This window comes from Strigops habroptila, chromosome 2 (assembly GCF_004027225.2).
Source record: "Strigops habroptila isolate Jane chromosome 2, bStrHab1.2.pri, whole genome shotgun sequence".
Classification (NCBI taxonomy): Eukaryota; Metazoa; Chordata; class Aves; order Psittaciformes; family Psittacidae; genus Strigops; species Strigops habroptila.
In genome coordinates this window covers 112,387,864-112,401,312 of record NC_044278.2, presented here as the reverse complement: position 1 = coordinate 112,401,312, position 13,449 = coordinate 112,387,864, and the positions used below count along the sequence as shown (strand labels likewise).

At 43.5% G+C, this 13,449-nt stretch overlaps 1 protein-coding gene across 1 annotated transcript in view; it reads left to right on the top strand.

Annotated features, from left to right (window-relative positions):
* Positions 1-13,449, top strand: part of HEPHL1 (hephaestin like 1) — a 34,186-nt gene that overhangs the window by 657 nt on the left and 20,080 nt on the right. The window contains exons 2-4 of the mRNA XM_030476319.1: positions 9,645-9,889; positions 10,673-10,885; positions 12,687-12,866. Of these exons, the coding sequence (XP_030332179.1) occupies positions 9,645-9,889; positions 10,673-10,885; positions 12,687-12,866 (638 nt within the window). The remainder of the gene's footprint in view (positions 1-9,644; positions 9,890-10,672; positions 10,886-12,686; positions 12,867-13,449) is intronic.

Here is a 13,449-nt window from a genome sequence, read left to right as displayed (position 1 = left end):
GCAGGTAGAGGTCCATGTGTCCCTGCAATGTATGCAGCTGTGGAGATCTCCATTTAGGGAATCTATTCAGATAAGTGCTTGAATATACAAGAGGGAATGGTCATACGGAAGTCCCAGCAATCAGCTGTGCTGAAACTGCAGTGCATAGGTAAGCACAGTGATGAACTGTGTCTTGACCAGTGGAAAACAGGCATCTATTCTCGTGCTTGCACTGCTGGGGTTGGTGGCATGTCCCTCACACACCAGGAGAGCTGGCCTGGACATTGGATGGGGATGTCACAGACCCTTGGTGCTACTCTACAGCATCAGCTTCAAACACGTATAGGCGTATCTTTAAGATTTCATTGATATCCTTGACATACTAGAGATAGTTTGGGGGTACTTCCTCTGAGTCTCGGCTTGGGGTTGGGGTGGGAGCTGTGAGAGAGCGAGGAGGTCCTGGTGTCCACAGCAAGTCTGGAGGCACGCTGGGAGCTGCATGCTGTGTCCCGGGAGTTAGAAGTGGAAATGTCCTTTCTCATTTTTCAGGAAATCCCAGGCAATGCCAGACTTTTCTCTGGTGACCAGTAATTTCAGAATTGTCCTCAGTTGGACTTCATAAAGGAGATTATTTTGCCACAAGTGGGAGGCAAGAAAGAGTTTTATTTTTCAACACACATTTATGCTTATGGTTTTAACAAGTAGATGTCCCAGATAGATAACATCTAAGTCAATAGGTGTTACATTTATAGGTAGAATTCAGGCTAATAATTGTTCCTGGCCTATGAAAACAAGCTTTGCTGGAAAGGTTGTTCTTCAGTTGTGTTAAACACTTGAATTTATCATTTCCCTACTTTTTTTAGCAGAGGATTTATTTTTGCATTCCCTAAACAGAGAGGGAAGTTTCTCACTAAACTAGTGAGAGGGAAGACCTCTCACCAAACATAGCTCAACTTTAAGTGAAGAGCAGCTGCTTGTAAATCCACCCCAATATTACAGAGAGCTTGGAATCTGTTCTGTAAATTGTACTTTAAAAGCTGTCTGCACTCTGATTTACCTTAAAGTTTGTGACATAAATGTGATGCCTTTTACATGGCATGACAGGGAGCGAAGATAGTTTATGTCTTCAGTCATAGTTGTAATGTAGTAATTACAGAATGTTAATTCCAAAGGGTTTACCCACAGAGGATTTTAATGTGGACTCTACATTCAAAGCTGGAGAGCTCTTTGCAATGAGCTCCCTAAATGCAGAATAATAAAATGATTCTTGTAACTAGTTTAGTCCATTTCCAAACTGTATTGAGCTGAGCCAGAATAAAGTGCTATATTCTGGAATAACAATGTGTCTGTATAAACATGAGGACTAAATAGTGAACTGGTAATAGCTATTTTGACTTAGCTCTTTAGGATAACCTCTAATGTGAATTTAAAGCATTATACTAATGGGTTACTTTTCAGCTAATTAATTGGTTTATATGGATATTCTCAAAAACATAGTTCCATAAACAAACTTAAGGATCAGTTCCTGGGTAGGGACAGGAATGCATTTTGAGCCAGCTGTGTTCTGCAGGCAGCCACGCTCATGCTCGGTGAACCTAGCACTTCTCACCTTGTGATGCATCCTCACAGCACCCATCTGATGGGGCACTATCCCAGTTCTATCAATAGGGAAGTGAAGATAAAGAGGTTGCAGACAAACTGTTCATCTTTAAAAGAGTCAGTGCATACACATAAAAGAATGCTCCCTTTGATTCCAGCTAGTCCACAGAGATATAATCGAAACCACTTATTCTTCAGCACTTAATAGAAATGCTGAATTAGCAAGTGTGATGGAAAGTGTTACGTTACCTGGATCAGATAGTGAGGTTTAAGAGATAATTTTCAATGGTGCTGTGCCAAAGTCAATAATATCTTCCTCAGCCTATTAAAACCTATAGTTTTTAGCAGTAAAGAGGAGAAAGGAGACTTCGGTAGCTGAGGCATGGGGCTGGAAATCAGGTGAGCTGGTTCTGGTACCAGGCAGAGCTACACTGCTCAGTTCTTGCTGTGCTGGTGCTGAGTGAGCTGCCTCCAGAGCCAGGAGCCGTAGAGCTGCATCAGCACCTTCCTGGGTGTGAGCTGAAAAGGCTGCCTCTTGTCAGAGCTGATTAATGCAGCTCTTTGTTAACACAACTATTCTGCTTGGATGCTAATTTTTATTAGTCCTGGTGTTGCTGCTGTGCTCAAGGGCCAGCCTGCTGCTTGCACAGAGTTAGTATCTTGCTGGGCATTGGTGATTCTTATGTAAAGAGAGTAATGACTCTGTTCACCTTTGCCATTTGTCTTGTCTACTTGAAGCCTCAAGCTGTTCCACTAGTGCTCGTAATTTGGAGTGTTATGAGTGAAACCAAAGAATTTCACTATCGGTTCTTCCTTCAGAAATTCAACTGACATTCTCTGTAGCACACAGGACTTTGGAAATCACAGATCTAAATTACAGCCACTGAGCCCAGGTGAAATGGGAAGGTGTTCAGCATGCCCTCCCACCTGATAGAACTGGCGAAAGAGTTGACATGATTAAAGCGTGGTGGACTGGACACACAGGGTGCAAGGTGCTGTCAGTGCTGCTGAGCTTGCTGCAGATTCCAGTGAGATTTTGTGGGTTAGGGCATGAATATTGCTGCAGTAGGAGGGTGAGCTCAGACATTGCCTGCTCCCTTTAATGGTCACATTGGCAATGGCCTTTCAAGAGAAAAGTACACCTAGGTTTGTGGCTTGACATACAGCAGTCTTTCTCTCCCTGCTGTGGCTTGGCCCTCAGGATTAGGGTTTGATCGATAATCCGTTTAAATCAATTTGCTACTAGTGAGAGGACAAGGGATGATGGGTTCAAACTAAAACAGGGGAAGTTCAGGTTGGATATAAGGAAGAAGTTCTTTACTGTGAGGGTGATGAGGCACTGGAACAGGCTGCACAAAGACGTAGTAAATGCTCCATCCCTGGCAGTGTTCAAGGCCAGGTTGGACAGAGCCTTGGGCAACATGGTCTAGTGTGAGATGTCCCTGCCCATGGCAGGGGAGTTGGAACTAGATGATCTTAAGGTCCTTCCCAACCCAAACCATTCTATGATTCTATGATTCTACGATGTAACAGCTCATTCCTTTTCATTAGACCACCAATGCTGCATTTATCCGGGCCAAGTCTTGCATCCACCAACAGTAACAGGTGGGTTTTGTTACCACAGCATCAAACACAGTTTGTGCTATTTGCCTATGAGGAGATCCCACCCAGATAAATGACAGTGAAACTGTCGTCACAGGTGCTAAACTAATGGCCAAGTCATCACGCGGCCAAACGACCCAATTGCATCAGCAGAGATGAGCATTGTGGGAAGGGTCAACATCAAAAAGAAATTGAAGGTAAAATCCTGCTCTAAGGAAGCCTGAGAGGAGTTTTGTTACTGACTTCAGGGGAAGCAGAAGTTTATTCTGGGAGAGAAACCATTATAGCCACACTTAACTGGCGACACCTCAGAGCTTTACCTAAGGTTTTATGGGTTTGATTGACGTCTTCCATGGCTCATGTGGGTCAGAAATGGCCTAAAACACCCTTTGAGGACATCGCATCTCTTTTTTTCAAGGACAGACAACTTACTTTGTTGTTTGATGCTCTGTGGTCAGGGCACCATCTGCAAGTGTGAGTTGACACCACTGGTTCCCCTCCACTGGCCATTGCTCTAGCACAGACATTGGTCATCACAGGAGTCATGGTTTGGCAGAAGGTTACCCTGAACAGCCTACATGACCCAGGGTTAAAATGACTGGGGCAGCCTGGAGCCATGGGTGCAGTTCTGGCTTGCTCCAGCCACTGGAAAAATGGGGAACTTTGAAGAAAAAACCTTGATATAAACCCAGCCATAAAGTATGGTTGGGTGAGAGGCTCCCCCACTGTGCCCATGGCAGGGGGGTTGCAACTAGATGATCTTAAGGGCCTTTCCAACCCAAACCATTCTATGATTCTATGTGAAGAGGGTAGAGCATAAGGAAGGTTTCACCACTAACAGATTTGAGGGAACAAACCCAGAAAGAAAGTTCTTTAAATGGTTGTCTGTATAAAATCTATGGCATTTTAGTAGAACAATGGTAATAAAAGAAAGTTTGCATTTGCCTACAGTTGCACCCAGGAGCATACAGTGACTATTGGGCATGTTAACCGCAGGAGAAAATTTGGGACTCCACATCTGGTAGTTATTTGAAGTACTTTTCATGGTGATTACAGTGGCAAACAAACTCAGCAGGCTTTGAAATGGTACTGGTGAGAGATCTGGCTCCATTCTACTGAAGAGTTTGGCCATGCGTAATGTATAGCTCTTTCCATTTCTTACCATACATTACTACGGTAGTTACTACTACTCTTAACATAGTACTCGTGTAAGCACCTCTTGAAAAAATAATCTCTATTAGGCTGTAGCTCTGTTTCTTAAGATCAAAGGCAACACTAACATGGTTAAAATGTTGGCAAAATACTTTTCCTGTGTGATAAAAGAAATATGTGTAGAAATTACACTTAGCTCATGGTCCTACCCTGAGATGGCAAATTATCTGCATGTCCAGTCTTGATGTGAAGTAGAATCTACAAGACACTCTTGTTTTACTCTCTCTCATTTGAAAGAGTCGTAGTGTTCATCATTGCAGGGACATGAATGTCTGTAATTATGTTTGTACTTATTTTAAGGAATTAGAGTTAATTCCCTATTAACAGCTCTCTGACCCACTCATGTACACTGCCAACTTTTCTTGGGTCTTAAGAACGGCTGAGAATGGTCAACTGGAAAAATGAGATCAGGCATAGAAATAAAAGCCAGGATTTGCGTGGCTTTCTTTGATCAAGAATTTTTATGCCCTGATTCACAGCCTGCATACCTCTATATGTAACCTCAAGACTGGCTTGACTAGAGGAGATGGAGGGAATTCAGGAAGCTTGCATGGTACAGCTCCAGAGGATGGATTATTCCCTTTTCCTATAAGAAGTGGGACTGGCTGATCATCATAACTTTCTGTACATGAAGTGAAGGCTGACAACTGAGTTGGAGGGAAATAGTCAAGACTTAGGAGAGCAGCTTTTACGTCTGCACCATACCAAAAAGATGGAAAAGGTTCAGGCAGCAATATCACAAAGTCATCAGGAAGATGAAGCAGTTTGAAGTGAGCGGGGGAGGATGGAGAAGCAGACAGAAAGTTTGTCTTCTTGTGACAAGAGTGAAATGACAGATAAAAGATGTTTTGGCAGGGATTGTCCAGTAGAATAGGCCCATTGTGACCACTGGAAGAAAGAGGCAAAGGCAGATTCAGAGAACTGGATGTGTTTAACCATTACAGCAGCTGGAGAAACCACTACTGCAGCAACATATCGGAAAGCCAGTGGGTGGGAAAGAATGAAACAGGAGATGCAGTTGAAGGGGATGTTTAACTCAGTGATTGAGAATGTGAAGTGTTTCCCAAGGAAGTAGACAGCATCAAAAGAAGACAGGGAATGGTGTTTGAGAGCTGTTGTCAAAGACAGGAGATGAAAGGTCAGTAGGACACTATCCTGAAGACAAGAAAATCTCCAGGGGACTCAGGAGATGGGTGGAAGGAACTGTGGGATGAGTGATGCACTGGTATGAATGGCACTGGCAGCAGAGACTTCATGGAGCACTGAGAAAAAGCTCTTATTGAAAGACAGAAGAGGGACAGGGGGGAAACGCTCTGTGGTCCACTGATGGAGCAGCAGGGGCTGTGGCACTGGGCCTGTGCCAGTTCCCTTCAACACATCTCTGGCTGCACTGTGGCGGTGAGGAGACATAGCAGCCCCACAGTGTGGCTACACGCTCATGATCCAGGCATCTCGGAGTGTAGAGGAGAGATCACTCTTACCCACGCATTCTTTCTACTCTGTTCTGGTGAGACCCCCACCTGGAGTGCTGTCCCCAGCCCTGGAGTCCTCAGTACAGGAGAGATAATGGACCTGTTGGAAAGGGTCCAGAGAGGGGCACAAAAGTGATCAGGGGGATGGAACATCTCTCCTATGAGGAAAGGTGAGAGAGTTGGGTTTGTTCAGCCTGAAGAAGAGAAGGCTCCAAGGAGACCTTATTTCAGCCTTTCAGTTCTAAAAAGGGGCCTATAAAAAAAATGGGGAGAGACTTTTTAGCAGGGCCTGTTGTGATAGGATGAGGGGAGATGGTTTTAAACTAAAAGAGGGGAGATTCAGGCTGGATGCAAGGAAAACATTCTTTACAATGAGGGATGGTAAAACGCTGGCACAGGTTGCCCAGAGAGATGGTGAATGCAAAATCTGTGGAGACACTTAAGGCCAGGCTGGATGTGGTTCTGGGCAACCTGATCTAGTTGAAGATGTCCCTGGTCATTGCAGGGGGGTTGGAACTAGATGGCTTTTGAAGGTTCCTTACAACCCAAACTATTCTGTGATTCTGTGAGCTCCTGGGGCTGATATCATTAGCTCCAACGTGGGCAGTCTTTCTGCCAAGGACTTTAATTGCAAAGCACTGCAATGTGCAGCACAACTACACTTGTAAAGAGGCAAAGAGCTACCACCTACTTGCAAGGCTGTGTTGGGCACCCAAAAGTCTTCCTGGATGAAATGGGGCAGTCTGGACACCTAGAGTAGGACTCACAACAACCAGTATGCTCTGTTACTGGGTACTGAGGGCAACCTAAAGGACGTGCCGAAAATACATGTCTGTGTAGCTAAAGGAACTGGGCTGTACCCCTTCTAGACAGAAGGAGTGAGACTGAAGTGTCTGCAACCCAAGAAACTCCCAAACATCAGGGTGTTTTGGGTAGGAAACTCTTCTGTCCTTTGAAGAGTGTGGATATAGAAGGAACGGAAGTTATGAAAGAGCCTGAGTCTGTAACACAACAGCAAGGGCATCAGTGGCATGTATGATTTCTCTCCAAGTGTTCATTGATTGTTTTCTTTTGGACAATGATTAAACAAAACCCATAATTAACCAGGGCTAAGAGGCCAGGTTGCTCCTTTCATGCTGTGACCCATTTCTGGCTTCATGACTCTTGTGTTTCTTGATGCCCTGCACAGAAGAGCATCGCCTACATTGTGGCTGGCTTAAGCTGATATACCCATTCCTCTGACAGCGGGCTCTGCAGCTCTGAATGAGTGGAGGATTTGAATGGACTTCCTTTCAGAAAGCTGGCACTAAAAAGACTTCTTTTCTTGACTCCTAGATGGCTTCAAGTATGAGACAGGCACAGTTCTAAACAACAGAGATGCTACAGCATGACTTTAGGCAATGAGAAGGTCTCTGGTGCCTAAAACTACAGGGTTCTTTTCAGTGTGATTTCTTGAACTTCAAAACCTAACTGGATTTTATAATCCCTAATCAATGCATTTAAAGAAGTTAGACTCATGTCAAGCATTTGACAAACCCTAATCAAGAAGTGTATTTTTCTGGGATACAATTCTCCTGCAGGAGAGCCTGTATCCCAAAGGTGTAAAGTTGTGGGAGAGTGTGCAATGTTGTCTGGCCAGAAAGCCAAGGGCATAAGGGCACTGTTGTCATGGGGAAAACATGGTGCCACTGCAGCACCTCATTTACAATACTTGGTGGCTGATGAAATGGGAAAGATTCTGCTGAGAACATATCTCCTGAGAATAAGTACTTTCTGGGGGAAAAGAAATCTATTTGATTTTTTTTTCCTAGGGAAAATTTCTTTTAAAACATTTTAAAAGTCAATTTCTAATTTGAATTAGGGCATAGCCACATGAATGCATTGCCATGAGGTAAGGAAGCATGTGCATTTACACTGCGCTACTACTGACACCACCTACTACTCTGTGGTAGAACTCTTGTAGTAGCTCTTCTCCCTAGGCATTGGAAGGTATCTTCTTTCGGTGAGCATGGTGTGACTCGCCAGGTCTTGCTATGTATGCAGACAGTTACCAAAGACCTGCTAATTCACTGAAACTCCAGACTTCTTGGCAACTCCTTCCTTAACCATGCTTTTCAGGTGTATTTATCTGACATACGTTATTCTGTGAAGAAGCAGACTGAGAATCTCCTGTCGTTTGCCCTCCATCCTAGCCAACTTATTCTGCTCCAGCAGTATCATTGGCAATGTTTCCATTTGTGCCAAAAGAGATCTTGCCTTATTATGAAGCACATTTTTCAATGAAAAAGCATTCTTTTTGGAGGCTTTTGTATCTGGATCACTTCAGGGACTGGCTTAAACAGTGGTCATGGAGGTCACAGATGGGGAACGTTGTGAGTTGTGGCGTCACACAGAGATGGCTCGAAAAGGGGGAGTAGTGGATTTTATGGTGAAGAAATTATAGCAAATCGTACTTTTCATCTCATGTGACATCCAGCACCTAGGTTGCTGGCACTGCACGAAAGCACCTAAATAAAACGGGTCCAAGCAGGTGAAATGGCCAGTCAGATAAACTCACTATAAACACAAAATTGCTGTATTTCCGCCTGTGATACTTCAGAAAAATTTTAGCTCAGCTTTTTTATGAGTTTATTGGGAAGCATGAAAGTTCAACCAGTCTTCAGGGGATGCAGAAACTCATGGACCAGTCAACTATGGTGAAATTTATCATACAGTCCACTGCTGGTTGTGTAGCAAAAAGGGATTCATTTCCACTTTCTTTGTGGAACGAAGGGCATGAAGAACATGTATCATACTTGTCAGCTGTAACTTGGAGAGAAGTAAAAAAAGATTTATACCATAACAGAAGGGATGAGCATGGCTTGCCAGTGCTATGTTATAGTTAAAAGACAAAAACTAATTTCCATCAGTGGAAGAAATATTTACTGGGAGCACCTCTGCCTTTAGTTGGAATATTACTCGCCTATTGTGTGGAGCTCTTGTGTTCAGACTTTAAAAGATATAGATAAATAATGGAAGACTTTCAGAAAAGAGTTTCAGGAAAGATCTGTGGCATGAAGAATGTCAGTGTACTTGGTCTGTGCAGAAGAAGGGTAGAAAGCAATTTAGTCAATTAATTAAAACTTATGCAAGTGCCTGCATAGAAAAGAAGTTCTTGATGGTACGTGGTTTCTTTGATCTGAGAGAGGGCTTGATGGGAACCAGCGGTTGAAGTGTGGAGCTAGATGATATTAGACTACAAATGCAATTCAGGATTTGAAGGGAACAGGTATTTAATAGCTATAATATGTCAACCACTGACCTTATAGTGGGTTCTCCATCACTTGGAGTTGTTATAAACAGACCCTGGAATGTAGAAATGATGTATCTAATGCAAAATACTTCCTGCCACTCCTCTGGGGTGTCAAACTGGTTGCCTAGAATTGCTCTTATTTGGTTTTCTTTTCCTTCTGAACAGTCATGCCTTCAGATGTGAGGTTTCAAACCTTCAAAACAGGGAGAATCTCCTAAAACTGTATAGAAAGGCCTGAGTGGCTGGTCCTCAAGTGAGGACTTGTAGTAACCATGCTAAAGACCAGACCTGCAAGTAGGATGACTGTTACTGCACAGAAAGGGACTTGGACCCTGCCTAGCACTCTCCAGGTTTATTCCTCAGGTTTTATTCCACCAGCTGTGTGATACACCCCAGGGAACTATTTATATGCACTGCAAGCACCAGTTATTTGATCAGCTCTTAAAGGAATTTTTTGGTCTCTAAATTATTTTGCCTTCCCACACTAGGTTTGCAAGCGTGTATGCGACAAGAGGAGCCAACCGGATAGGACGTGTATACAAAAAGGCTGTTTTTAGGCAATTCACAGATGACACTTACTCCCAGGAGATCCCCAAAGCAGCATGGCTGGGGTTTCTCGGGCCAGTCCTGAAAGCAGAAGAAGAGGATGTCTTTATCGTCCATCTAAAAAACTTTGGTTCCCGCCCATACTCTGTGCATCCGCATGGGGTCTTCTATGACAAGGACTCCGAAGGTAAAAGCTGGTTTGCCTTTTCCTCTCCTTTGCCCCTGGAGTAGCTAATATCTCAGCTAAAAGTTGGTACAACTATTTATTGTTCTGCCCATTGACATCAGAGGACTTTAGATCACCCTCTCATAAACTCCTCAGTAATTGCAGGTGATGACTAAAACCAGGAACAGCCTCGTCTCTTAAAACTTTTTGCCACAAACCTTCAACGCCTGGGATAAATCCAGTGTTGGAACAGGTTAGGTGGGTCTTTTTTCCTGAATTATTTTCCTGAATTATAAGTCACCGAAGCACCTTTCCTCCTTCCTTCTACTTCTAGCCTGTTTGAATAGATGGAGTTCTTGTAAGTAAATGTTTTCCTACCAGTGGGGCTGTAACAGGCATGATTTAATTTTCAGATTTTCAAACCTATGCATGTCTATTTTGGTTCAAGGACTGTATGGATTTGCTTACATTCCTTACTCGCATCAGTTTCTGTGAAAAGATATACAATATTAGCTGACAAAATCTGTAGATGACTGATGACAGTAAAGAATCAAATAAGAAAAAATTAGAGACTCTTACTGTATTTCTAGAGTTTTGTCTACTGACAAATAATAGATTTTAATTCTCAACATTTTTTGATGGTATTACAAGAACTTCTGATTTTTTTCACAATTTCTCAGTGTTTCTGTTTGTGAGTGCTGTTATTTTACAAATCTGTGACAAAATAGAAGAAATTACACATTTATTTAAGGAAAACAGTTAAGGGGGGGCCTAAAAGCTTCCTTTTTCCTTTTAATCTATTAGGAGCACTTTACCCTGATGGAACCGGTGGTAAAAGCAAAGAGGACGACTTTGTTGTTCCCGGTGGAAATTACACGTACACATGGCCTGTAAGGAAAGATTATTCCCCAACTTTGGCAGACTCAAACTGCTTGACTTGGATTTACCATTCTCACATTGACACACCAAGAGATATTGCATCTGGTTTAATTGGGCCACTGCTGGTTTGTAAAAAAGGTACTGAGCTAGAAACAGTGACAAAGCAAGCCCCTCTGCCAAGCTTGGCATCTTAACAGTCATTTTTGCTTACAGGTATAAACCTGATGGTCTAGAGTCTATCCCTACATAGCCCATAAAAAGGGGCAAGGAATAGCTGGGCCATTCCAGGAGCATCCCAGGGTAGGTATTGTAGCTCTGGGACAACCCCCTTCCTGCTCCCCTTTGGCTTCACGAGAGATTTGCCTCAGCTGGTGGAGGGACTGCAGCATGCTCTGTGGCCAGCCAGTCATGGCTGAGACCAAAAATAAATGGTCCCAAACTGAGATCATTTCAGGACAAGCAAAGGACTCATTGTCCAGGAAATGAAAATAGGGCTGGGCGGGTGACTTTGGCATTGGCATTTGCATATTTGAAACCCCAATGTTCTCTGTCATTTTTCCCCCGTACGGATTTTATATCTATTTTTGCTCACAAGTTGTTTATCACAACCATATGGGGATGTGCGCTGAACTGCTGAGGTGGCAGCCTGTCCCATATACTTTATAGCCTGATGATTTTGTGCTGGAGCCAATAGGGACTATGTACTACCTCTCTCCCCTCTATCAGCTGAGCCATCCCCTTCTCCCCCTGGGCATGTGTAACTCTGCCACCTCTTTTCAGTACTTCCTACAGTACAAAATCAGCCCTGATTTTATATGCAGAACATGTAAGTGAAGCGGGTTTTGTACATGAAAAAGAGAAATACTTCAACATAGGAAGGATAGGCCTGGTCTCCAGCTTAACTCACACAATTAAAATCTCAGACTTACATTCTCCCAGAGAGCTTTTGAGTTCTGCAGAACTGCCTGAATATATGAAACTGAGCCAATGACTATGCAATAATAAATGAAGCCGGGAGATAGCACATTCGGAACAGTCCTAGCCTGAAAGGCCAGGTTATCTGCATGTTTGGTCTTGAATTCATCAAGGTGGATATCTTCATGATGCTACTGCTGTAGTCCTCTCTCCAGTGGTGGTGTGTGGCTCCTTACAGGCCTGACAGCAAGGCTCTGGGGCTCCCTTCAGTGGGAGACAGGGGAAGCAAAGGTTTTCTTGGGTTCAGAAGTAGACTGGATGATCGAATGAAGTCTAAACCTGCCAATGAGTATTAATAGCCTGATCAGTATTGCCACTCCTATAGTCTCAGGTTGTTCCCCAAATGGTCACTGAGATAATGATACTGAACTTCGCCTGGACAGATTATTTTCATTCTGCCTTCAGCCTTCTTAAATTTGACTATCTACTCCTAGATAATTGTTGAGGCTCTGTTGTTAGCCAATCGAGGGTAAGCCACATTTATTTATTTATTATTTATTCTGAGGGTATGGTTCACCAGTCACTTCAATGCAACAGAAATGCAACAAAACTTGCCCCTCCTCAATTACTGGTCAAAATAAAAAGTCACTGGTTTCTGGCTCTATCAATCAGGAGCATGACCTGGCTTGCTGTGTAGACACTGACTAAAGGGCTGGGTTGGGTGCAGTGGGCCACAGATGTGGAAAATGGGACCACAGATGCTGGCAGATACTTGTGCTTATGTCAAATTAAAGTGATCCTGAAATATTAGCTTAACTTAGGCAAGATGAACTGCCTTCTGGAGGCACTCATCTGTTCAAAGTCTGTTGGAGGGGGGGCAAAATTAGGTGAGATTCAAAATGAGGTGCCTATAGATCGTGGGAAGAGCATTGTATTTCCTCAAGTGCTCCAAAATTATCGTCACTTTTAAATTCAATCCCTTCCAAGGCTTTTTTTATCACTTTCCTTTTCGTTTGTGATTTAGGAACTGCAGATGAGACCTCAATAGAAGGGACTGGTGCTGCTAACACTTTTGCCCTGATGTTTAGCATTGTAGATGAAAACTTCAGCTGGTATCTTGATGAGAATATAAACACGTTCTGCTTAGAACCAGCCACAGTTGATAAAGAGGATGAAGGTTTCCAGACCAGCAACCGAATGCATGGTGAGCAGGACTCTTGAGCAAATGGTGACCTACAGCAGTGACCAGGCTCTTTCCATTTCAGTAGGACTGTCTGTCCCTTGTGATGCCTCTCCTTTACCTGTATCAGCAAGGAATGGGGTCAGGATGTGGAAGCAGTGCTGATAAAAAGCCTCTGCATAAATACAGCACAACACACTGATTTGCAGAAAGGAGATTTGGCTTTCGTGCCCAGCTCTGCCATTTGTTTAGCATTTTATCTTGGGCAACAGATTTAAGCCATTTGGTCACTGATCAGCTGTGAAAAGAGAAAAGCAAGCTGCAGAGCACTTGGAGATGTGTGTATTGGAAGAGCCCAGCATTTCTCAAAGGGCCCTGTGGATGGTGAGCTGGCTGGTACAACCACTCCTTAGGTATCCATTGGCCTATAGTACGTTGTGCCATTTGGAAATCTGGTGTAAGAAGTTAAATCCAGACATTTCTTTATGTTTTGGCTGTTCAGGAGCCTAGGAGTTAAAACATTTTGCAAACATGAGTCTTATTCTCCTAGTGTCCTGGTACGCTGTCAGGTGTGGAAGCTGAGGAAGAGACAGCTGACTAGACTGAT